The sequence below is a fragment of the Caretta caretta genome, chromosome 6 (assembly GCF_965140235.1).
Source record: "Caretta caretta isolate rCarCar2 chromosome 6, rCarCar1.hap1, whole genome shotgun sequence".
NCBI lineage: Eukaryota > Metazoa > Chordata > Testudines > Cheloniidae > Caretta > Caretta caretta.
Genome location: NC_134211.1, coordinates 36,547,416 through 36,574,874, shown reverse-complemented (window position 1 = coordinate 36,574,874; position 27,459 = coordinate 36,547,416). Strand labels below are relative to the sequence as shown.

The following is a 27,459-nucleotide window of genomic DNA, read 5'->3' as shown; positions in this document are numbered from 1 at the left end:
ACTAAACTATTGTCTCCTATGGAGGACTAATTAGTGGTCTAACTCCATACCATTTCACTTTTAAATCGATTGCCACAAGACATCTGGTAGTAAATTGCATCCAGCCCACTGTGATTTGTGACCTCCAGGCCACTAACAATTCACTAACAAGCCATTTTATCCCAGTGAAATATGGCATAGCTTCCTGTGGTCACCTACTGGAAAAATTTGGGACTGACATTCAAGCATAGTGAGAATTTTCAATGAACTAAGACACATAGCAGGAATTTATTCTCCATTGTTCCAAAAATGTTTATCCATTTTGCTACCTAGTTGTATTGCCTGTATGAACAGAACTGACAAGGGCAGATACTATTATCTTAGAGCAAGAGGAGAAGGGTTGTGAGTTCAATCCTTGAGGGGGCCATTTAGGGATCTGGGGCAAAAATTGGGGATTGGTCCTGCTTTAATAGGGGGTTGGACTAGATGACCTTGAGGTCCCTTCCAATCCTTATATTCTATGATTCTCTCTCTGTGTATATTAGGATGGTCCAGTTGTTAGGATACTAGCCTCCTAGGAGATCTGGGTTCAACTTCCTCTGCCATAGACTGCTTGTGTGACCTTAGTCAAATCACTTAGAGCTAGATTCACAAGGGGTTTTGATGTTTAATTGAATCTTAGGTACTTAATTTCAACATTTAGACACCACTAATGTTCACAAAATTGAACTCCCTTTGGGGGTGGGGCTTAGGCCATACCCCACTCCTCAGCATTTCCTACTGGCTAGCTTAAGTGGCTCCCCACTGAGCACGCTGGCTTCTATGAATCCCACTTTTAGGCACCTAGCTCTCTCCGTGCATTGTATTACTCCTGGGGGAATTCTGCACCAAAAAAATTAAAAGTTCTGCACACAATAGTTTAAAATTCTGCATATTTTATTTGACAAAATAACACAGCATAATCACGCCAGTTTCAATTATTTTGGTAATTTATTTCAAACTACGTTTCAGCAAGTATGTCTGTAACAACACAGACAACAAATGTTTTCCCCCAGGAGTAGAGAGTTAAAGAAACTCCTATGACAACCCAGTTCCTGTTTCTTTGTTATGCTTTTGTTGGGTGTCTCAGTCTGGATGTGTCACACGTGCCAGCTGGGCACATCTTGGGGGAAAACTCTGCCCCTCTGATCTCAGACACCCACATCCCCTTCTCCCCAGGGCCCAGCCATGGGGCACCCCCTGGCCCAGACCCACACCGCTTAGTCCCCCAGAGCCCAGCTGCAGGGTGCCCCCCAGCCCAGACAACCCTCCAGCTCTCCCTCCCCCAAGCAGTGTCCTGTATTTGAGTCCTCAATGTAACTTACATCAATTGATAAATCACCTCTGCATTTGGTCCTAGTACTCCTTGTTCTGCTGCAGGTTATCTATTAATCTTTACTTCTTGGTACCTATTCAACGTTCTTTGGCATGTAGTGTAAATTAGACCAGCCTTCTACAGTGATACAGGGTGATACAGTTTATGCTTGTGAAACTTAACTTTTTTCCCAGACTATTTTCTTCATTGACCTCTCTCCAGAGCTAACCTCTTTCACTGTTAGCTGCTCTCTTTCGGACTCTTCCAAAGTTATTAAAGTGATTACAGTGACTAGTAATCAGATTATTACAGTAATCATGCACACAGATTACTCTAAAAGACTAACTGTAAGAAGAAACAAACTGAAAAATTAGAACAAATTATATTTCTCTGTGATGCTGTCATTTCTGTCTTGACCATGTCCGACTACCCTTAGTACAGATAAAGTTTCACTGTAATCGAAAATACCCGCTACACTGCAACTGCATAGTAATACTTGGTGCTTATAGAAATAAAAAAGGTAGGGTATTTCTTACTTTCCCCTTTAAAAAAAATTATCTATTAAGTTAGAGCAGAATACCAGTTTCTCTCACCTATGAATCTCCATGATTTCCTCAGCAATCATTCTACCTATTTTACCTGCCCCAGCTCTTGTTCCACCTGGAATACCAGGAACTGTAGGATGGGTCCTTTTTGGGCCACCTAAAATATGGAACAATATTTGTAAGATCACACACATAATAAGCGAAAGAGATTATGCAAGGTTTTTAAAGGGGAGGGGAGGGCAGGGGAGAAGAGACCCCGGGACTGCTCTAACTTATGCTGGGGGTTGGGCCCAGAATATGATGGGTGTAAATTCTGGGCCAATCTAAGCTGTGCCTTTTAGGAGATGCAGCTCAGACTCAGGACTTATATATCTAATGACATCTATAATAACCAGTAGCTTGCTGAATGAGTGAGCTGGCCCAGGCCAGCTGGGAGCACCTTGCCCAAACTGTTAGTGCTGAATACTTAATTTATTAATATTAGCTGCTCATCTACTGTCTATACACATTTCAATCAGGGGGAGGGAGGATTCGTTTCCTGTCACACACTAAAAGCACAGTACTATCATGTCAGCATGTTAGCAGAACACCACCGCCAACAGGGAATAATTCACAGTTACCTGCAAAACATTTAAATCAAGTCCATTTGGGTAACTGCAAATGTCTGACAAGGGAGTAAAAAGCAACAGGGTCTCTGAACATTATGTTCTTGCAGTTTAAAATTGCTGTCTGTTATTCTAATACAGACTTGGCACTTGAATAGTGCTTATGGGGAAGCCAAGAGGAGTTTGCTCTATTCTAGGGCACAATGAAGGAAGTAGAGAAAGGACTGACATAAAATGAACTAAAATAATAAGGAAGTGATAGAGTATTGATTGTGTGCAATTGTTAATGGTCTTCTGTGTTAACAATTCATACTCAGACCTAGCAACCTTCCCAGGAACCCTTTGGGTTGAAGTCAATGGGAATTGGGGAAGCTCAGCACCTTGAAGAATCAGGTCCTTAAAGTCAGCCTTACAAATCACATCTCAACTCAGTAGAGGGCTGGGGGGAACAGAGTGGGCCAAGAACTGTGGGGCCTCTATCCTCCCTGTGCAGATGGGGGGCTTTGCCCTGCCTGAAACTAGGGGACCCCTCTTAGTCCTGCCTCTCCCTAAGTTCCAGAGCCACCGCCAGTGGGAGTGGTATCCCCAGCCCCACTTCTACCTTTGCGCTCTTGGCATGGTGAGATGCCTCAGGCCCTGCACGATGCCAGTGGTGGCGATGGTGGGATCTGGGCCAAGCCAGGGTGGGCAAATCATTTTCCACACTACTCATGGCAGGCATAAATTCTGAGTGGCACTGAGACCCCAATGCCACTCACCCAAATTTGGCCTGGCTGTCCTTCCATCATGATGAAGGGGTGGGTGGGCTAAACTTGAGTGGTGCTGCAAGCTTGTGCACCAGGTCACAGCACGAACCAATGCTGGCCCAAACTTTAACCCATAAACCGATGCTGAAGCTGCCTCAACTTTTCTGTCTGAAATACTTTGCTGCATATTTTCTAAAAGGATTTTTTTCTAATTTAAGAAGAAAAATAAATTTGTATTACAGATTTTAAAATCATAAAGCTTCTTATATACCACCTTTCATTTTCAAAGATCCCAAACAGCACATACTAAATGCAGCCAAAACTACTGCAATGCAGCCACTTCCTTGCCTACATCTCAGCTCCTGTTCCTTTCCACACCACCTCACAGGTCATACATTCTTGGCCAATCCTCTCTCCTTAATGGCCAGTACCCCTATTCTTGACTCATTTTTCAGTACTTTGGGGCAGATTTCTGCTGCTCTATTTAGAGCAAAACAGTTGTAAAGCCAACTTAACTGGCTACTACAGGATTTCCCCAGAACAGAGGGATCCTCATGTGGCATACAGTCACAGTAGCAGCTCTTATGTCACCAAGCCTCCCAACCCTGCTGCTATGTAGGAGTGGCCAATAAAATGACCAGGCTATTTCCTGTGTATGGCTGATCCCTAGCTGCCCTAACGGCCCCTTGGGGCTGTTGGCAGGCAACAAGCATAAATTAGAGCAGCTTTCATGTCTGGCACTGGACAAGTGGTAGGACAGATCTAGAACTGGGGGCATCTTAAAGATAGGATTAGGGATTCTAAGGATTAAGCTGAGTTGCACTAAGTGCTCCTTGGCCATAGCCCCAGCTCAGGATCAGACCAGGTGTCTTTTCCAAAAATAAAAAAATGACCTATACCTGGAGCTGTCCTCATGTGGCAAACACCTTTCCTCTCCTCCAAATCTCTCCTTACAGCCTTCCACCACTGATCCCTAGGAGAGCGTGCTCTCACTCTGCCTCCTCAGACACTATTTGTATTGTTTCTATCTAAATTAGATTTAACCTCACTGGGGAAGAAACCTTGTTGGAACTTATATATGTTAAGTACAGTGTACACCTATCATCTTCCAAGCAATTAATAATCTCGGGAGGACGACAGAAACAAACTGGAGCACACGGGGTTAATTCAGTAGCCAAGGAAAGTCTGTTAATGATTGCTGTCTAGCAAGTGCAAGTTTCTCACTATACTGTAGTTACCTTCTCCAGCCTGAAGTACGCTGTCCATGCTGTGCGGAGAAGCTGCAAGCTGCGGAAAGGCTGCATCTCCACCATCAAGTACACTGGTGCTGAGGAAATCAACAGGAAGAAACAGTGATAAAATAGCTGCAAGTGCTAAATATACATAGCATGTTATAAGGGGGAAGTTTCAATGTTTGTGACTTATAAGACAAATTTAGTCATCATCATGGAGGTAACCATAGTGAATGACACATACTGTAGGGCTATATAAATCAATAAGAGTTCTGCAGGACACATTAAGTAGCAACAGCTGCATAATATACTAAAAACAATCCTAAAAGAAAAACAAAAACCCTTATGGCTCATCAAGCATGCATTATTGAGCCCAAACTGCTTTTCTCCTAACAGGAGGGAGCAGCTGATCCAGGATCTGATCAGTCAATTTGTTGTGCAGAGGCACACTGCTGCCTTGTCACAGAACTCCAAAGCAAAAATGGAAGCTCCACGTGGGTAAAGCAATGCACCCGTGTACAATCAATGAGAAGATTAGGGACCCAGTGTCTTACTCTGTACATTTACTTATTTAGATTTATACAAACTGTAATAAAAGATCAGCTAATTTCCAGATTTCATTCCTTTTGTTGTAAGGCTAGCCATTATTAAGCTCAGATGCTTATACGATGTGTACACATTTTTAGAGTAATTTTTAGAGTAATTCCCATGATCTTACATTTGAAGCAGGGTTACATTCCTGATGTTCAAGGCTAGCTGCTAGAAGAAAATACTTACGAAACAACTGTATTTGTTGAGACGATGTATTCTACTTCTTTGGTCCAAGGGTTCATGAAACTGAACCAGCGACTCCTCAAGGTAATAAAAGAGCCATCTTTTATTTTAAACTTGTAACAATTAGTTGTAATTTTTTCTCTTGTCTGTAAAACTAAAAATAGGGAGACATAAGGAACAACCCTAGTTTTGCAGACCTGCATACTGACTACATGAAGAGTAGAGATTTGATGCAGATCCTCCCAGTTTCACTGGCTTTTTTTTTTTTTTTTTGGTGCAGAGAACAGCACTATTTCTAAATCTCTGTACCTGAAGTGCAAATTAGAAGACTCCATACTAATTTAACTTTAGCTTAGGATATTTTCACTGTTCAGTGCATATCATAGACTCATAGAATCATAGAATATCAGGGTTGGAAGGGACCTCAGGAGGTCATCTAGTCCAACCCCCTGCTCAAAAGCAGGACCCATCCCCAATTAAATCATCCCAGCCAGGGCTTTGTCAAGCCTGACCTTAAAAACTTCTAAGGAAGGAGATTCCACCACCTCCCTAGGCAACGCATTCCAGTGTTTCACCACCCTCCTAGTGAAAAAGTTTTTCCTAATATCCAACCTAAACCTCCCCCACTGCAACTTGAGACCATTTCTCCTTGTCCTGTCCTCTTCCACCACTGAGAATAGTCTAGAACCATCCTCTCTGGAACCACCTCTCAGGTAGTTGAAAGCAGCTATCAAATCCCCCCTCATTCTTCTCTTCCGCAGACTAAACAATCCCAGTTCCCTCAGTCTCTCCTCATAAGTCATGTGTTCTAGACCCCTAATCATTTTTGTTGCCCTTTGCTGGACTCTTTCCAATTTATCCACATCATTCTTGTAGTGTGGGGCCCAAAACTGGACACAGTACTCCAGATGAGGCCTCACCAATGTCGAATAGAGGGGGACGATCACGTCCCTCGATCTGCTCGCTATGCCCCTACTTATACATCCCAAAATGCCATTGGCCTTCTTGGCAACAAGGGCACACTGCTGACTCATATCCAGCTTCTCGTCCACTGTCACCCCTAGGTCCTTTTCCGCAGAACTGCTGCCTAGCCATTCGGACCCTAGTCTGTAGCTGTGCATTGGGTTCTTCCGTCCTAAGTGCAGGACCCTGCACTTATCCCTATTGAACCTCATTAGATTTCTTTTGGCCCAATCCTCCAATTTGTCTAGGTCCCTCTGTATCCTATCCCTGCCCTCCAGCGTATCTACCACTCCTCCCAGTTTAGTTGAGTCCTTTTATCAAAGTCCTTTTCATGCAAGAAAAATCTAACGTTTGCCAACCTGAAAAAATCTTATCCCTTTAAGTTGTTATTTTTGTGTGAAATATTCAGGAAGACTAATATACATTTTGACTGTTTTTACTTGTTGAAACCAAAACCCTCATTCTTAACACTGAATTATAAATCATCTTACCTTGTCTGTGACATTCTGCAAGATGTCCTATATCATCTTGATGAAAATATTCATAACATGAAGTGCCTAGAAGTTCCTGTGGTAAATATGCCAGAATGGCTGTTGCCCTAAAAAACAAAACAAACAAACAACAATTTTTTACAATAAAGTGGTACATCTGTATTATTAAAATGTATCCATGCCCCCTACTCAGTTATAAAACAATACTGTAGAATATATTATTTTCACTTAGCGGAGAAACTGAAAGTTTCCATAATTTGTATCTTAATTTTGAAAAAAGCTAAAAAAACAAAAAACACACAATACCAATAACTTTCTCTGAAATAGTTTATTCTGATGGGTCATCTACAGATACAGAAGCACTTCCAATTACCAAGCCTTGAATGTAAATTGTAATTTGGAGTGTTTAGAATTGGCTAAAGCCTTCTGGTAGCAGGCCACCACGTACTGAGGAAGCCTGAAGACACAAAATGCAATTTAAACAAAAGATACAAGCTGGATGAGGTAATATTTTCTATTGGACCAACTTCTGTAGGTGAGGGAGACAAGCTTTCAAGCTACATAGCGCAATTCTTCAAGTCCAGACTTGAAGAACTGCTCTCTGTAGCTTGGAAGCTTGCTTCTTTCACCAACCGAAGTTGGTCCAATAAAAAACATTACCTCACCCACTTGGTTCCTCTCATTTCCTGGGACCAGCTCAGCTACAACAACACTGAAAACACTATTTTAACAAGAGCATTCACGTTTTTAAAGTTCTAAAATCTGTTTTCTTCCTTTGTGTACCCAGGATTCTGCTGTGTCATAAAGCCTGCTTCTGTCAATGTCAGTACTTTAGATAGGAGTGTTTCCCATTCATTGCTGAAAGGCCTAAAAGAGCAGCAAAAGGTGACTGAGAATGAAAAAACAGAAAAAGTAAAGAGGATACACTTTATGATGTATGATGGATACATTTTACTGATTTAGCACTGAGAAACCTGACTTTACATCTTTACTACCACTATAATCAGACAGGAATATAAAAATGTGTGACATTATACAAGGCTTTCGTTTCACTAGAACTTTTTCTTCAAAGCCAACCCATTTTTACTTCCTCAACAGAAAACTTCAGAATTAACATAGCAGGATCCTGGAGTGCTTGGAGAAAGGTTTAGGGATATCTGGGTTTGACATTCCAATAACAAGGATCTATATATATATATATATATCCTAAGCCTGGAGTCAATGCATGTACGAAAACCCTAATGCATGATGGAAGTATTTTTTTAAACTGCTCGATGCCTGTGCAGAGTAATAGACACCTGAATGTCACAAGATTACAGATTAAGGACTGAATCTTGAAATGTGCTGAGCACTCTTGTTCTGATTCAACTTGTGTTTAACTTCTTTCTGGATCAGGACCAGAGTGTGCAGCAACTTCCAACATGGTCCTCTAATGTATTGCTTTAGAAACTGTACATTATAAACTCCTTACAACACAGGGAACTGAATTCATAATACCATACTCCTTGCATTCCTATTACCAGGCATTAGCATGCAAATTACTTGTGTGCGAAAAGTTTTACGTTGTTAGGTCACTGGATGCCATCTGCTTTAGCAGCTGTACTGTAGATAACTCTGGAAAACCAGAAACTGTGCCAACTATTTTCAGTTGAGCTACAGGCATAATAATAAAGCAACTCACTTATGAGAAAGAAAAAAAAAATCAAGAAAAAGAACAGAAAGTGCATCACTGATCTTTATAATCGATCTGCATGAGTTTCTATATGCTAGTGAATCCCTTCCATCTTTGAATACTGGAAAAGCAAGTTCCTCTCCAGGGGACTGACCATTAAATAAGGAATAGGATAGAAAACTAAGATGATATGGGATATGCAGGGGTCTCTCTCTTCCTCAGATTCTGAACTGGTTGCCACAGGGAAGGAAGAGGAAAATAAGACAGGGAGAGGAATCAAAAACAGTGCAACTAAATGGGACCAAATTAAACATTTACATGGTGTAGTTAAATTGTGTGGTATTTAGGAGATACTGAAGGTACTTACATACCATAAGATATATTTGACTCTAAGGGCAAAATTTTGAAGTGCTCCCAAAACAATGTTGTAGTCCAAAAGATAAGCAAATAAAAGCAAACACTCCAAGATAGCAATTCTCAATCTTTTCCATGCATGACTTCATGTTAGAAAAAAAATTCAAGGACCCCCCCCATACACACACACACACCTAGCTCTAAAGAAAAAGAAATTTATCTGTCACCCCTAGATTGACAACCCATGCTCTAGGACAGTGGTTTTCAAACTTTTTGAGCTGAGCTCCTGCTTTGAGTTACAATTTTTGGTTGTGCCCCCCCAATCCAGAAAAAATAGAAACATCTGCTTCTCCCCACCTGGGTTTTCAGGGTGGGAAAGGCATGTGCGATGGTCTTTGGGGGTGGAGCCAGTGCTGGGAATGGAGTGGAAATCAGCGCCACGGCAGTGGATGTTGACACTGACCCACAGGCTTGGTGGACCACTGAGGTGAGTCAGGGTATGGAAGTGGCACTCCCTCCCCCCGCCTCGCATGGCTGGCATCTCAGCTTCCCCCGCCCCTGAACATTTCTCCGCGCTGCCCTAGGGCGGTGTGCCCCACAGTTTGAGAACCTCTGCTCTAGGACAAGTTGTGAACAAAAGCTAAACACAGGAACATGACTGAAACCAAAACCTAAGAAGGAATAAAACCAAACCATACTGCTGATATGAGCAGTTTATGTGACTTTTGCTGAAGTACTGCAGATAGTTTCTGTTTCAAAGATTCTGATACTTTCAGATTATTAATCTTTTAAACTCTGTACCAGAGTCATTTATGAGAGATTCCCCTTCAGGGCACGAATTCAGCTGAGCACTTTAAAGCACATCCTTAACTTTAAGCATATGCTTTAACTTATAAACTATTATAGTATATCTCCTTAGATCATTCCATATAGAAATTTCTATCAAGCATCTGCAAAACAGAATTCATCTTTGAATTCATTCATCTTTGTGGCAACCAAGGTTCCCAGCCCTTGTATTATTTTGTTTTTAAAATGTACAACATAACTTTGCTTTGGTTAGACTTGTTAATGAGTCAGTAGTGTATAATATGAGGGCATAAATAATTTATAGTGCAATCCCATTGGAACTATCTTTACATGAAAGTAGTTTCTGATTAATACTATTTATAAAGTACAACAGAAGAGTTATGATTTACTATTTTATTTTCATAGTGGTATAATGGCTTTCTTGAACAAATAGTTTATCAAGCTATGTAGCAAGTAGCATGATACAACTACTCCAGTTACCAAGAAAATGATAAACTTATTCTTACCTCTGGTCTACAAAAACAAACTTCCCATCTATTGCATGTCGAGAGACATATTCTGTAGGTTTAACCCGGATCTCGCCATTGACTGGTTGAGGAACTACATGGGGATGTAACCGTCCAATTGCAACAAGACAGCTTAAGTTACAGCCTTCATTATCTGGCTCATTATCTTCATCTAGTCCCATTTTTGTTGGTGGCCAGCTTTTTAAATATCCTGTGCTATGAATTGTGCAAAAGCTTTTGCGGTCTGCTACAAAAGAAAAGGTTATCATCAGCATTGCCTTAAGATAAATTTGGCCCTCAATCAGGTCTGCTAACTTGCAGTGCTTCTCCTTCTACCTTGGAAAACTAAGTTGCTGTATACTCATATACTAATGCAGAAGAGGTATATATCAATCCACACAAGTCAAATGTGAAATTTACTATGTGATACCACTGCTAATATTGAAACCCAGTCCGATAATTCAACAATTGTAGTCAATATCAATTTTGCATTTTCCCGCAAATGACATAAAGTTGTAATTTTAAGAAGTCACACTATGAGCTTTTTCATTAATAATTCTTAATATAGGACAAAACAAATCAGTGTGCAGAGGCATAAACTATGGAGGAAAATATAATCTGAAAGTAAAATATTTCAGTTTTAAGTTTCGGTGGTTACAAAATAACAGAAAAGTGGTTTCAATTAAAAGGGAATACCATGGCAATGTCCTTCAGAATATATACTGGTCTTCTGTACACGTTTTAATTGAAAACAGTGTCTGTTACCTTTTGTTAGAGAACAATTTAATATTGTCACAATCTTTACAAATATATTAATTAGGGCTGGCAAGAGATTAAAAAATTAATCGCGATTAATTGCACTGTTAAACAATAATAGAATACCATTTAAATATTTTTGGATGTTTTGTACATTTTAAAATATATTGATTTCAATTACAACACAGAATATAAAGTGTACAGTGCTCACTTTATATTTATTTTTGATTACAAGTATTTGCACTGTAAAAAAACAAAAGAAAATAGTATTTTTCAATTCACCTAATACAAGTAATATAGTGCAATCTCTTTATCATGAAAGTTGAACTTATAAATGTAGAATTATGTACAAAAAAACCCTGCATTCAAAAATAAAACAATGTAAAATTTTAGAGCCTGCAAATCCACTGAGTCCTACTTCTTGTTCAGCCAATCGCTCAGACAAACAAGTTTGGTTTACATGCTGCCCGCTTCTTGTTTACAATGTCACCTGAAAGTGAGAACAGGTGTTCTCATGGCACTGTTGTAGCTGGCGTTGCAAGATATTTACGTGCCAGATGCATTAAAGATTCGTACGTCTCTTCATGCTTCAACCACCATTCCAGGGGACATGCGTCCATGTTGATGACAGGTTCTGCTCGAGAAGAATCCCAAAGCAATGCGGACTGATGCATGTTCATTTTCATTATCTGAGTCAGTTGCCACCAGTAGAAAGTTGATTTTCTTTTTGGTGATTCAGGTTCTGTAGTTTCCACATCGGAGTGTCGCTCTTTGAAGACTTCTGAAAGCGTGCTTCACACCTCGTCCCTTTCAGATTTTGGAAGGCACTTCAGATTCTTAAACCTTGGATTGAGTGCTGTAGCTATCTCTAGAAATCTCACATTGGTATCTTCTTTGCGTTTTGTCAAATCTGCCACGGAAGTGTTCTTAAAATGAACAACATGTGCTGGGTCATCATCCGAGACTGCTATAACATTAAACATTATATGGCATAATGCGGGTAAAACAGAGCAGGAGACTCCCCCAGGGAGTTCAGTCACAAGTTTAATTAACGCACTATTTTTTTAACGAGCGTCATCAGCATGGAAGCACGTCCTCTGGAATGGTGGCTAAAGCATGAAGGGGCTTATGAATGTTTAGAATATCTGGCATGTAAATACTTGCAATGCCAGCTACAAAAGTGCCATGCAAATGCCTTTCTCAGTTTCTGGTGACATTGTAAATAAGAAGCGGGCAGCAATATTGCCTGCAAATGTAAACAAACCTGTTTGTCTGAGTGATTGGCTGAACAAGGAGTAGGACTGAGTGGACTTGTAGGCTCTGAAGTTTTACATTGTTTTGTTTTAGAGTGCAGTTATGTAACAAAAAAATCTACATTTGTAAGTTGCACTTTCATGACAAAGAGATTGCGCTACAGTACTGGTATGAGGTGAATTGAAAAATATGATTTCTTTTGTTTATGATTTTTACAGTGCAAATATTTGCAATAAAAAATAATATACACTTTGATTTCAATTGCAACACAGAATACAATATATATGAAAATGTAGAAAAACATCCAAAATATTTAATAAATTTCAATTGGTATTCTAGTGTTTAACAATGCGACTCTTTTTGTGAGTTATTCACGTGAGTTAATTGCGATTAATCGACAGCCCTAATATTAATTGAAGACAGGTATCCTGAATATTTTCATATGATGCATTTGGCTGGAGATCACATTTACACTGAGGCAAAACGATCAGTACATGAGACAGAGTAACAGGATATATGGGTTCTACTTCTGATTTTGCCATTGGCCCATTCCGTGACCTTATCCAAGGACAGTACATGTGAAGTCCTGAGCATGCCTACTGGTTTTGGGCCCTACTGGGCTGCTGGCCAGGGCAACACTTAGTTTGACAATGCCCCCAAGGCTTAGGCATAAGTGAGAGCTCTAACCAGCCTGTTAGCAGTTGGGCAGCATCAAGACTTAGGCAGCTTTGAACATGTCTATCAAAGGAAACTTGAGAAAAGGAGTACTTGTGGCACCTTAGAGACTAACCAATTTATTTGAGCATAAGCTTTCGTGAGCTACAGCTCACTTCATCGGATGCATCTGAAAGGAAACTTGGGTGCCATGGGGGCTTTAGATGCCTATAGTGTTAGGCAGCTGCTGAACAGTGGTTTTGAGAATGTGAGTGGTGCCTAAATGTTGGATTTAGGCACTCAAAGAGGCAATTAGGCACGTAAGTACCTTTGTGAATCAAGTCCCTTAAGAACCATTAACTTTGAAGCTTAGGGTTTACTGTCAAATTCACACCCCCAAATAATTGCACACACTACCATCAATTTCAACTAAAGCCATGCATGCTTCAGAGAGCAGAATTTTGCCTTATCCACTAACAAAATTTCTTTTTCAGCAAATGTAACTTTAGGACATCTACTTTTAGGGAGCTATAAAGAAAACAAGAGAGTAACAAACAAACCTCTACACAGTTGCAACAGTGATGAATACACTAAACACAGAGCAGCTCTATTCAGAAATTCTTTATAATTAACTGAAGGTTGTTTAGTTTTTAATCTGATAGTTACTCTTGTTTCACATAGCAACAATACAGAGAAAAGAACTGTAAACCACCATTATATTTGATAAAATGTACAAACATTACCTTTCTTCTTTGAGCAGGTGGAAGGAAAATCCTTGTCTTCTACTTTCACTGAAGGTCTGTTGCATTTCATCCTACAAAAGAAGGAACGTCTTGCTCCAGAACAAAGTCGTGATGGCCCAGGTGTTATATCTGTTTTAACTGGAAGTCCAGCTGCATGAAACAAAAAATTAAACTCAGTAAACATTGTCTTTACTAAAATTTAAACTATATTCTCAACTCTACAGTTATTTTAGCAATGTCTTTGAGGGGAGAGTAATGTGCTCAGCAAACTCATATCAACTTCATGGCATCTCAAGCTGATTTTTAATGATCAGATTATATCCAATGCTAAATTGCTGGGATTCACATAGAGACGACCCAAATATTTCTTGCTCCTTCAGAAGTTAAAGAAGGACTATTTTTTTGCTGTATGTTTCTTATTTGTTGAAAGATGTGTTAACCAGCCAAGCAGCCAGCAAAAAAATAACTAACTAACCAGCCAACCAATCAACCAACCAGGTTGGATAATTTATTTGTGTGCCCACTGTCAACAGTGGTCACAAGGGGTACAGGAACACCAACCTAGGATTAACGGATCCCAAATATGAAAGTCAGAGAATTGTTGTAAAAACCTACATTGTCTTTGCAATAGATTTTGTGATTCCTTTGAACTCTATAACTTTGCAGTTGGCCCAGATGCTACAAACTATTAATAGGGCCTTTGGTAAACTTACAAGATATGTATGGCATTTGGGATTCCTTATTTGAGAGTTTGGTGCAGACAGGCATAATTCTATTAATGTCACTGGAGTTGCGTCTGCTTACACTAAGGCTGAACCTGGCCCTTAGAGTTCCCTGCACCCAGACTTCAAAATAATACATGGGCCAAGATCCTGATAATGTGAGATGTTAACAGCATACATGGTGTTCAAATGTTTTCCAGTGCATACTGTTAATCCCAGGTTACTGTTAGTGGCTACCCCAGGAATTTGGACACTTGACACTTCACAAAAAAAGCAAATTATGACCTCATACTTTGTCATAACTTGCATGTTTTTATATATAAATGGGGTATTAAAGTGGTATATGGTGTACATAGTATCAGATAATATTCTATAATTTTGAAATCATTTAAAAGTAAGTGGTCCGATAGATAGATAGATATCTCTCAGAAGTAAAATACTCAACATATAGGATACTTTCAATGGATCAGCATGTTCCTGCAAACATTTAAGCATGTGAGTATCTTTCTGCCTCACAAAAATAATTGGCCTTGATTCTGCAACCACAGAAGTTATATATACACATGTGCTTGTGAGGAACAGACTTATTTGGTCAAATTTTCATAAGTGGCTTCTAAATTTACAGCTGCAATTTTGTGTGTGCAAAGCACCACAACGGAACATAAAAAGATAAATTTTTTGCACACAAAGGATCCTATTAATTCCCCATCCTCAGAAACTGTATTAATAAACTTGCATGTGTTGCAAAGAGACTAGAGCACCACTTTAAATAGGAAAATTTGCTTAATAAAACAATTTTCTTTAAAGTTAACCAGATCACAAAATTCTAAAACAAAATGGTCACCTGGTTATTAAACTACTTATCCCAAAAAGCCATAGACCTAGGGTCAAAGTTCACAATACTCTGCCAAGTGCAAGAAGCTACAGCTTCCTGCCATTCTTCCATTACAAGGATTTCCAATCTACAAAAGAGGACAGCCACGGTTAGTAGTAGCTTCCTAACTCACTGACCATATTGCTGTATAAAGCAAACACAAAGTTCACTAGCTACCAACAAATTCAGGTACCTTTAACTGTATAAAAATCATATATTATCTGACTGTACTATCTAAGTTGGATAAATATTATTTATATTGTCAGTTTCTTACTCTTCCCAAGAAACAAGTCACTCCAAAGGTCACAAGTCATTTCAAAAAGATTCAAAGTTTCTGTAACAGCCCTTATTCCCTGTCACAGAGTTGTTTCAGGATTACTCCAGAATACATTCCCCCTCAAGAAAGGGCTTCCCAATCAACAAGGAAGAAACAAGTCATCCACACTGTTTAATTACATCACCCAGCCTCACACACAGGGTGCATCTTTAGTAGGACAAAGGGTGTGTTCTTACTTCCAGTTAACTAACATGAGGTAAAATCCTAGCAAAGACAATATAGTTTGTAGTTTTCACGTGAGCTTGGCAGGTTCAAGTGAACTCTAGTTTCTACCATAGTGTTCAACTCAATCTGCTAACTCACGTGATAACTACAGACTGCTTGGTCTTCTTAGGATTTTACCTCATGTTAGTTAACTGAAGCTTACCAACATGAGGTAAGAACACATAGTTTTTCTTAGCAAAGACAAGGCCTTAATGGCAATGAACTGTTTCCTTGAATATGCATTTCTCCCCTTGTCTGGGCAGTTGCTGGATGCTACATTTTAAACTGGCATTTAGACTCAAACTAGTTGGTTAAAGGCTCCTGTACCTAACAGATAATGTGAGTAGATTAAGAAAAGGAAAATCTAAGGCTGAATATCATCAAGATCACAGTGACTGCAAGATCTGTTTTCATGAATATTAATGCTAAAAGTTTCCAATCACCACATCCCCCCCAAACCCTTTGAGAGGTCTGTCACAAAGATTAATAATGACCTACATCATAGAATTGTTGGGGACAATGGGGCATGGCCACTAGGTAACTCGAAGGGATGGAAGACCACGAGTGTCGATGAAGCCCCCTCCCACTACGCCCAAGTGTCCTTGGCCCGCCCCCCCGGCCTGAAGGCACTCGCAGCAGTTATGCTGAGGATCTGCACCAATATGTTGCAGAGTCAGACTGCCTGAAACTAAACAAGGCCAAACAAGACAGATATGGAAGAACAATGCTGAATAAAGCAGCTTTATGTATGGTTTAACAGCTGGTACAGAGAACAAGGGAACTAGCTGGTAACTGGATTGGCCGGCTATATGGATACTTAGGGCAGCTTGCTATTGGATAAGTATGCTGAAGGAAGGATGTATAAAAGCCTGTGTAACTTCCTGCTCTGGATGCAGGATTTGAGATTCTAATCTCCCTGTACCTTCTTTGAAGCTTCAAATAAACTTTTCTGCTTCTCCACCCCGTTGTGATTATTGGGTGATGCATACCGGGCAGCGAACCCCTGCTGTTGCTCGCCTCTGGCACTGGGTGCCGGCAACAGAATTGTAGGACTGGAAGAGACCTCGAGAGGTCATCTAGTCCAGTCCCCTGCACTCGTGGCAGGACAAAGTACTATCTAGACCATCCCTGACAGGTGTTTGTCTAATCTGCTCTTAGAAATCTCCAACGACGGAGGTTCCACAACCTCTCTAGGCAATTTATTCCAATGCTTAACCATCCTGACAGTTAGGAAGTTTTTCCTAATGTCCAATCTAAATCACCCTTGTTGCAATTTAAGCCCACTGCGTTTTGTCCTATCCTCAGAGGTTAAGGAGAACAATTTTTCCCCTTCCTCCTTGTAACGACCTTTTATGTACTTGAAAACTGTTATCATGTCCCCTCTCAGTCTTCTCTTCTCCAGACAAAACAAACCCAATTTTTTCAATCTTCCCTCATACATCATGTTTTCTAGACCTTTAATCATTTTTGTTGCTCTTCTCTGGATTTTCTCCAATTTGTTCACATCTTTCCTGAAATATGGCGCCAGGAACTGGATACAATACTCCAGTTGAGGCCTAATCAGCATGGAGTAGAGCAGAAGAATTACTTCTTGTGTCTTGCTTACAACACTCCTGCTAATACATTCCAGAATGATGGTTGCTTTTTTTACACTGTTGACTCATGTTTAGCTTGTGATCCACTATGAGACCCCTTTCTGCAGTACTCCTTCCTAGGCAGTCATTTACCATTTTGTTGCAATGCTTGCAGAAGAATGGTCATGTGGTTAAAACAACAGGAAAGGAAGTCTGGAGATCTAGATTCTATTCCTGGCTCTATTAAAAAGACTTCTTGTATGACCCTGTGCAAGTCACTTGACCTCTCTGTAATTCAGTCTCTCCATTTGTAAAATGGGGAAATATTCATTAATCCATTTGTACGAATTAATTCATTAGTATTTGTAAATATTAATACTTTGAGATCCTTAATTGGAAGGCCCTATGGAAGTGAACACTATTAACCAGCATTTAATTGATGGTATTAAAACAAAGGAGATGATACAAATATATATTAAGTTTAAGATACACTAACATTTCAAGGAAAGAAATACTCACTTTTTGCATCTATGAGCCTTTCTCGTGGTGCAGTATCAGAAGAAGAGAGCTGCTCTTTAACTTTTGCAATATCCTTAGGATGAAGGTAGTCAAACAAACTCTGACCAATCAGATCATTCTGTAGATATGGAATATTAAATCAGAAATTAAAAATAAATACATATGTTAAAATTTGGGAAATATTGCATACATTTTAAAGAGTCACTTAGTTTGTCAGTCTACAATGACAGCCTGTTCAGTCTATTGCAGTCAAAGTTTGGGCCTCTTTTTTCCCCTGAAAAGGTTTATTCCCAATTATATATCAAGTATTCATTGTAAAATCACAACTAAAACATAGTCATGTCTCTCAAAGCTTTTAGAATATGTACCCTGAAAGAAAGGCTGGCCAAAAGAGTATTTTTTTGAATTTAGTTTTGAAGTTCATAGAATATTAATGATGGAGAAGAGGGTACAGAAAATTAAGGATATGGTAGTATCATAACAAGGGGTTTGGTAAAAGTCAAGCCTTGTATTAAGTGTACATTAAACCTTTGGTTTGATTATGCTAATTATTTTTCAGTGTTGCTTGTCCTGTTAGATGGTAGCATAAGAATAATTTGTACTTTGCTCAGATTCCTCATCTTGTCAAATCTCACCCATATTTAAATCATTCTCCCTTGCACTGTTCCCATGAACATCTACTTATATAATACTGGCATTTTCCCCCACATCCAGCTACTATCGACTCAAATGCATTTTGATTTGTTGGTAAACTGATTTAAATGCAACATTGTCTACACAGAGGGTTCCTGTTGCCTGATGACAAAAGTTGACTCCCAGTACAAACCTTATGTGGCTTTACTTAATTAACAAGAAGGGAAGGGCAATCAAGTTAGATAAAACAGTAACTAAATGGAAACATTTTCCAGAACAAGAGTAAAATTTTCAAAAGCGTCCAACTGACATCAGAGCCTAAGCGCCACTTTCAAAATTCATCTAGGAGCCTAAGTCATTTAGGCACTTCTGATAATGTTATCCCAAGCTTTTTTAGAGGCGAAACAAAAAAACAATCAGATAGTTTTGTAAGTGGTAAAGTAGAGTAGATATTCCTCTGCACTTCCTGGGTGCAGCTGAAACCAGAAGCAGTATTACCAAAGGAAGTTTTTTACCAATCCAGCAGAAACCAGAAATTTTTGTAAATCTTGCAGATTAGCCGGTTTCTGAAATAATTCTACACTCAAACAAAGACATTTCAGATGAATACGCCCAAGTTTAGATGTGTATCCAAACAAAACCTTTCAATCTCTTGAGGTCTGTCCATTATTAGTTCCCAAGGTACAGTTCCCAACAATACCTGACTGTAGTTGAGGATCTTGAAGACAGATTCTGAAACAAACAGTATCTTCCCTCTATCACAGCCCACAACAAACAGAAATCCATCTGCTGCCTAATGAGGAAAGATAATTGTATTATTTTTAAAAAACAATTACATTTTTTTAGCATTTAGTTACCTTTGTTACACAGTAGGATTTCGATATTAACATTAATATCGTTGCATCTATAGAAATAACGGAATTAACAAACTATGAAATTATGATAAAAGCTTAAAAATCTTTTTGCACTTGGAATTAGATTTTTGGCACTACTTTTCTTAATAATGACAAGAATATAAAGACAATTTCAGTAGTAGTAAAAGCTCACATCTTTTCATATAATATTATAGTTGTACACTAAAGCAATTCCTTAAATTAATTTTTTAAAAAAACAGTAACTAATCTTCTTGTGTTTGACCTATATTTATTACATTTTAAATTCATTTGACTTCTTTTGGAAAATAAGTGTGGCCCGGATCTTGCAGACATTTCTCTGCATGTGAGTAGTTCCACTTAACTCAAGAGGACTCATGTACATGAGCATTTGTGTGGATCAGGCCCTAATTTTGTAAATTCATATAAATCACAGAACTGTTTAAATAACTCAGTCCTGCATATACGCTATTTGGTCATTTAAATGAGATTTGTGAAGCACTGCAAGCCTATTAAATGAATTTCTAAGTCTGTGCTTAAGTATTAGAACAAAAAGGCTATAGCTTATGTTTTTATAGTGCTGACAAAGCATATAGATTTTATTTTTGCAATCAGTTGAAATACATCTGTATGTTGTTTCCTCACCAATCTTAGTTATGACTTTTATGCATCAACTGATTATATGCTGAAAATTGTATCAAATGATGGTGGGTTGTTTTTTGTTTTTTTTTTGTAAAAAAGGCCATGAGCCAATAAGAAATGAGCTGAAAACAACAGTGTTCATTTATTTACTTCTAACTTAATTAACCAAACAACTGAAAATCCTGACAACTAGGTGGTAGGGTACTTTTATGTCAAAATGCTTTTATGTGAAAATATTTTGAACTGGCCACTTATTTTTGGTCCTTCCATTTTTAGGTGCCCAACCTGATACTTGTGGCTGGATTTTCAGGTGTTGAGTATCCTCTCAAATTCCACTAACTTCAAAGTGGAGTTGCAGGGGTTTATCATCTTTGAAAATCAAGACTATCTATCTCAAGTTGCCCTATGGGTCTGGCTAAAGACATAATTACTGGGATCTTTCCCTTCATGAGAATTAAATTTATACATTTTTTTAAACGAAAGTTTTAAATTTAGCATTTTTAAGTTGAAATATACCCTGAGAATAAGATGTTTTAATTCATCATCTGAGAGAAAAGCAGGTTTGTAGTTTGCTTCTGTATATGGGTTTGTGGCACCTTAAAGAAAAAAGAAAAGAGTGAATACCTCCTGTAAATAAACTTAATATACATCCATCTACTATACAGAAATATACTCTTGTTTACAAAGACTTTTTCTTCCGTGCCTTTTGATGCTCCCTCATGTTTTTTTCCAGCTGTATTCTAATTGCTAGTATCTTTTTCACAAGTGGAACCCAGCTGAAGACAACTCAGAAAAGATTGAACGCTGGCTGGAAAAAACACCGAAGTACACACTGAAGACAAGAATAGGCAGTAATTCAACCATTAATAACCCTTTAAGGCGGGGTTTCTCAAACTTCATTGCACTGTGACCCCCTTCTGACAACAAAAATTACTACATGACCCCAAGAGTGGGGACTGAGCTCGCCCAAGCCCTGCTGTCCTGAGTGGGGGGACAAAGCCAAAGCCCGAGCCCCACCGCCCCAAGGGGGGGGGGGGCTACAAAGTTGAAACCTAAGGGCTTCAGTCCCAGGCAGGGGGCCAGTAACCTGAGCCACACTGCCCAGGGCTGAAGCCATTGGGCTTTGGCCCCAGGCAGTTGGGCTTGGGCTTCAGCCCTGGGTAGGGGGGCATGGGCTTTGGCCACAGGCCCCAGCAAGTCTAAGCCAGCCCCGGCGACCCCATTAAAATGGGGTTCCGACCCACTTTGGGGTCCTGATCCCCAGTTTGAGAACCACTGCTTTAAGGAATAAGAATATTCCTCTTCACACAAGTGTTTTCCAAATGTTTTGCTGTGTCCAAGTGTGCTCTCCACGACAGAACAAAAACTGAGAAATTATTGAAGGGACTTTTGTTTTCCATCTTTAAATAATTTCTTGAATGTAGACTCTAGTCAACAGTGGCTGAAAGTCATTACTATCTGATGGCTACTCAGTGGCCTATGTGAAATGAACTGGTGATCTCAATCCAATTCTTACTGTTCATGTCTCATCAGAGGCCAAGAATTTGCATAAGCATTGAGAATGAACTACCATTCACTTCTACAGATGAGGCAGCTTCCAATGCTGTCATGCCACCCATGTCGTACCAATTCTAAAGTAATTCTTCTGATACAATGTCTTTTGAAAAGCAATAAATTGAGTTAAATTGGTAATGAGGATGCTGATGGCAAATTATAGCCTTACCAATTAAAAGTAGCACAGGAAGTTCGATTCTTTAACAGGGTAAGAGATAACAAATGTAATGTAAGATGTAATGCCTGATAATTCACAAGACAGAAACAAAATGAATGCCTCCTGGTCCTCCTCTGAGCCACCTTCCCACCTCAACTACTGACAATTATTAAAGTAACCTGCATAATTATGGCACTATATATATTTATTTAGATTTCAGCTATTTAACTATATATATCTATATATATATATATATCTTTTCATTAACTTAGTTTCACTCTGTACCATCTTTGCAGTAAAACCCATACTAACTGTTTATATACAATACTCAAGTGCCAAAAGACTGTTTTTCTCCCCATCCTCAGATAAAAGCACGCCAATCTTGTAAATTAATAAAAATAGACAGAGAATGCTATAGTTAGGGTTCTGTTAGGAAAGTCTCTATGTAACCTTGTTTTGAGCTGCCATTAATTATCTCCAAAATTTTTCTTTTGGGTTGAAGATAGCCATACAATCTCAACGAAATTACAAATTCTTTGAAAGTTTGGTCAAGAGAGCCAGTCAGCTGTCTGAGTTAGCACAGCATTGAATTAATATGTACTTTTCCCGATTAAAGAGTATCTAGATCTTGTGCATGGATAACTCAATCAGAGGGGTAAGCAGTGTTAACTCAAACAGTTAATCATGTAGATAGACATCTCTGAGGAACTGTCTTCAAATTTTCAAAATAAAAATTCATCTATATATTGCTTTTGTGCATATAGTGCTAAATTTCTAGTGAGTCATTATTTGTAGTTCTTTACATGACCATATTGTTCAGTAAACACATTAGCATCGATAGTTACATTGGGGTGGTTTGGGGAACCTATTCCACCGAAAAGTTCATTAGTTATGTATGGTTTCTATTTTACAGAACTGTAGCAAAGTTAGCATTTGTGTTTTCTTCTCCCTCTCTCCTAGTCTTTTCTTTCTTTTCTTTTTTTTTAAACAAAACAGAGATGTTAAATGTTAAATACTTGTTTTGATAAAACTGTAGTTAAAAAGTTAACCACACAAATCTCAAAATTCAAAAGGTAATGCTCCTACAGAAACCTCAACCTTAGTATTTTATACTTGTAGCATTTTGTTGTCCTGCTTTTCTGGTTAAATATATATAATAAAATATACATTACAGCTGAAATTCACCCAGGTGCAGACAGCTGGCATAAGATCTTCAGCAACAATATTAAGTCCTGGAGGGCACAGCCTATGTGTCACAGAGGGGTCTCTGTGCTGGCCTGCATAAACAAGAATGGGCTGGGCTGAGTGAGGATCTACTGGATCAACGATTAAATGGATCCAGAGATCCTAGCAGCCCATTTCTCTGATATGAAACAGCAGGAAATGTCAGTAAACCTGTTTATAGATGATACTCTTCTGTACACTGATCCTGGGTTTTGGGGCTGGATTTTGCGTCCCTACACTATGCATTATGCACCACATGGGTGAGTTACCTTTCCTGTACAAAACTTGCCTTTATGTTGCCTGTCTTCTGCATTGTTTAACTGCAAACTTACATTGTCCTTAATTAGTAAGCCAGTTTCAGACTGCTTTTGGTCTCAAAGCTGATTTAAATGAATGCTGTCAAAGCAGAGTCAATTTGTGCCACGATTCTACCACTTTATCATCCCTCACAGAGATTATGTCTGCCAAGAGCATGAGTAAGCTAATATAAATAAGGGATTCTGCAGAAGGTACAGTGATGTCCATGCTAACACATATGGACCATGCTCTCAGTTCGTAAGCTCCAGACCAGAGCACACCTCATAGCTCAATGCAGAACAAAGATAAGAATTTTTTTAACTCACCTCGTAATGTTTTCATATGCTGAACAGCCATTCTCAGTACAGTAAGTTTATCTAGCTTTCGGGACATAGCATTGCACGTTGGTACCAAAGATGCCAATTCATCAATAAAACTGTTCATTTTATCTCGACGTCTTTTTTCAATCTGGCTATGAGCCTCTCTAAGCAATAACAAAATTTAAGATTGAATAGCATAATGAAGTTTCAAACGGTCAGAAAAAATAAAAAACAACTAATTTTAAAGTAGTAGACTACAAGGCCCACCCTGCACCCCTTATTCATAAGGACACACACACAAAAGTAGTCCCACTGAAGTGAATTATTATTAAAAGTTAATTACTTGTGTGAATAAGGGTTATTTATGGGAGTAAAGGTGAAAGGATGGGGCCCTAATTTAGCATCAGATACTCATATCATAGGCGGCAGCACTGTATGCTGCCTTATTTACAATAAATACTAACATTATCTGATAAGCAGGTTCTACCTATCTATCTTAGGTTTTTTATACTGCTGCCTGGGTATCTGAGCATATCTACTGAGGTACTACAAGAATTATGTAAAAATCAAGATCAAGATCATAGATGCATAAGTACCCCTGTGTACAGAACTGGATGAGATAACAATTCATGCCAAAGAATAGCATTAAAAAGTGTAAATACTATAATTCACTATAATATTCAAATTCCTTGCTGAAGTTTGTGCTTTATGTAAATAAGTTTCCTATTCATCCTATAAATTACTGTTAAAAATATTTTGGAGAACAGCCCTACACTAGGCTCTTCCTATTGCTTAGAGAAACTGCAGAGCAGCGTATCATTTTGACATTGCACGTTCAAATTCAAAGTGGCTTTTTTTTTTGTTTGTTTTATATATATTACATGTACTGTAGCACTTTACAGCCTGGTAATGCTATAACACTTTTCGCATGCAATGCTTTTGGTTCAATGTAAAGGGAGTTAGCCATGCTATTTCTATCTTCTTAAAAGAACAAATCTTTAAAACTGAAAACAGATGGAAAAGCCAAACAGAAAAAAGCCCAGATATAAGCTTTTACTTTGAGACTCAGGCACAGGTGCACAAAGTCCCTAACGTGACAGGAAAACAAGAATATCATCTTTTTTCAGTAAGTTAGTTAAAAAATAAAATAGTTTACCTTGCATTTTTTATTCTGCCTTGTTGGTCTGTATATTCCAACCTGATGAGGAGGAAGTTAAATTACAAAGTCACAGGTTTATTGCCATTATTTTCTACATAATTTTCTAATAATTGCTTTTGTATACACTAAGTAGCTGTTGGTCTTTAGTTACAACAATATTGTGGGGGTCATGCTAAGTTTAGAAAGGATTTTTATTTACAGTAGGTTTTCCCAGTAAGATTCATGTTACTTTCTATTCTAGCTTTAACATGAAGCCTTGATCCTGCAAATTCTCAGACCCACATGGAGCCCAGCCCCTGAGACTTCAGTGACAAGCAATACAAATGAAAGAGTTCACCCACAAGGATCTGGTCTCTAATTAAATCTCTTGGAGTGCACATTTTGGTAATAGTGTAACAGTACCTTCCGTGCTGGTCTTCTTTATCTGTATCCATACCTTCTCTACAAAAATCAAAACAAAACAGCATGTCAGAAATACAGTGGAATTAGCGAATGTCAACTTGTTTATGAAATAAGCATTTATTCATGCTTCTTAAAGGAAAATCACACACAGTTATTGGAAAAATCATTAATGAATTGTTTCTTTTGTCTTTAAACCCTTTAGTACAAAAAATAATACACCAATTTATTCAGAGAACATAAAAATGTTTCTGTGAAAGAGTACGAGGGGACCACATCAGTGGAATAAACCAAGATGTTCAAGTAATTGTACCAGGCAGTAAAACAGGCTTCAATTCAGAGAAGGCATCAGTGTTATTAAAATGTCCTTTAATCTACAGACACGTCCTTTTAAGTTTTTCTTCTAAGCAGAAATACTTTTAATCCATTAACAGTCAACTTGCATTTGCAAAACAGAAACAAAAGATTCACAGTAGCAGATTAATTATTGACTCTAAAAATAGTCACTCTAAGTTCCACATCTTCAAACTTCAAAGTCTTCAGCTAACAGTCAAAAGTTCTTCATGTTCTGTTTAATCTTTACTTAAGGTCACTTCTAAACTGAACATGACTAAGTTATTTAGACTTCTCATTCTGTTTAAGACTCCTTTTTGACTCTTGGTGTTCACATTCTTGCATGGAGTCTGCAGGTGCAGATCAATGAAACAGAAAAATTCTCTCTCTATACCCCTCCCCCATTTATTTAAAGATTTGTTCTTGATCTCCTATTTCAGAGCACCACAATTCATTTTCTACATTTTAAAGTCTTTTCTATATCAGTTCAATGGGAATCTGGAAGTACCTCTCAATATAGGGTTTGCTTTGAAATTCATCTGTGAGCTAATATTCATAAAGGACTTCAGTACATTGGTGCTAGGGAACTCCTACCAGTGGATTCTAACCTAGGAGTCTACCTGTAAAGATCTGAGGGTGCAAGTTCTCAGTTTCAGTGGGTCTAGAACCTGGGATGGTGAAGGCCCTGAGGTCCGACACTCCCTCAGCTCCACAAAGAGAGACGGATGAAACATCACCTCACAAATCCTGGAAGGACAGACCCGCACAGGAAGTCCTATCAGAATGCCCAATTGGCTCATGCCCACTACATAAGCCAGGAAGTGACCAGGGTGGGCTGTCCAAGCAACCAAGCAGAATGTATGTTGCTGCCGGGTCAGATCCTGCTCTCACCCGCCCCCTGAGATATGCATTGAAATCACTCTTCCCAGTTCCTGCTCTGCTCCAGTTCTGTTCCTGCACTTACCCTCTGTTCCTGCCTTGCTTCGTGCCTGATCCTTGTCTTCTTTCTGGCTCCTGTCCCTATACTCCTCTCCTGACCATTGGCTATCAGTTCCATCTCTGACCCCAGTTCATCTTCTGGCTACCAACTTCTGACTCTGAATCCAGCTCTGCCACATTGCCTTGCACATCCCTCTCCAGCCAAAGAGCGCACTGGATCTTGTCAAAACTAATCAACAGGGCCCTCCTGTTGTCCAATCTCCCAGGAAGATCCCTGGGCCTTACTGGTGTATAATTTGACCTTCATAGGGCGTATAACCAGCATAGATTAGATCGGGGGACAAATGGAAGACCGCATTTCGAACACTCTGGCACTTGGCGTATCTGGTTATGCCATTTGGGTTAACCAATGTTCCTGCCACCTTCCAACACTTTGTCAACAACATGTTCTGGGACAGTCTGGCCCAGTTTGTAATTTTCTACTTTGATAATACACTGATATTTTCTGAGACTCCTGAGCAGCACAGTGATCACATCCAGTTCATCCTGGAAAGAAGTACGGAGTGTATGTCAAGCTCCATAAATGTACATTTGACCAGCAATCCTCTGAGTTTGTGGGGTATATCATTTCCCCCCTCAGATAATCTGAATGGACCATCAGAAAATTGAAGCAATCCACATCTAGGCAGCACCCAGACTCTCCGGGAGATGCAACACTTTCTGGGATTAGCAAAATTTTATCAGAGATTCATTTAAAACTTTTCAGGAAAAATAGCCCCCCACCCTCCCTTCTCCACAAATCCATTAAGTTCATTTGGTCATCTGAAGCATAATAAGCATTCGATCAGCTCAAGATTGCCTTCACAACCACCTCCATTTTAGGACATCCAGGCCCCAATCAGTAGTTCATGGTAGAAACAGGCAAAAGAGTCCTGTGGCACCTTACAGACTAACAGACATATACTAACAGCCTGGTAGAAACAGATGCTTCTAGTATAACTCTGGGTGCTGTCCTGTCCCAATAGGCTATCCTGTCCCAATCAGTACTACACCTTTGTGCACATTATTGATGCAAGCTTACACCACTGAATTTCGGAACTATGAAATACTGGACACAGAACTGCTCATCATTAAATCCACTTTCAAAAAGTAGTGACACTATCCGGAGAGGCTTGACATCCAGTACAGGTATTCCCCAATCACAAAAACATGAGTATCTCCAGAGGGCTTGGGCCCTGAGCCAAAGACAGCTCCAGTGAGCACTA

At 39.1% G+C, this 27,459-nt stretch overlaps 1 protein-coding gene across 7 annotated transcripts in view; it reads right to left on the bottom strand.

The window, feature by feature from the left end:
* BMAL1 (basic helix-loop-helix ARNT like 1) overlaps positions 1-27,459 on the bottom strand; it is an 84,310-nt gene that overhangs the window by 14,482 nt on the left and 42,369 nt on the right. For 6 of the 7 annotated variants that reach the window (XM_048853944.2, XM_048853941.2, XM_048853940.2 and 3 more), the window contains 12 exons: positions 24,926-24,964; positions 24,521-24,562; positions 23,371-23,528; positions 20,329-20,408; positions 18,999-19,091; positions 17,666-17,783; positions 13,436-13,585; positions 10,029-10,275; positions 6,690-6,796; positions 5,239-5,389; positions 4,468-4,556; positions 1,927-2,035 (listed from right to left, as the gene is read on the bottom strand). In XM_048853944.2, the coding sequence (XP_048709901.1) occupies positions 1,927-2,035; positions 4,468-4,556; positions 5,239-5,389; positions 6,690-6,796; positions 10,029-10,275; positions 13,436-13,585; positions 17,666-17,783; positions 18,999-19,091; positions 20,329-20,408; positions 23,371-23,528; positions 24,521-24,562; positions 24,926-24,964 (1,383 nt within the window). The remainder of the gene's footprint in view (positions 1-1,926; positions 2,036-4,467; positions 4,557-5,238; positions 5,390-6,689; positions 6,797-10,028; positions 10,276-13,435; positions 13,586-17,665; positions 17,784-18,998; positions 19,092-20,328; positions 20,409-23,370; positions 23,529-24,520; positions 24,563-24,925; positions 24,965-27,459) is intronic. The other variant, XM_075129429.1, reaches the window with a different exon arrangement.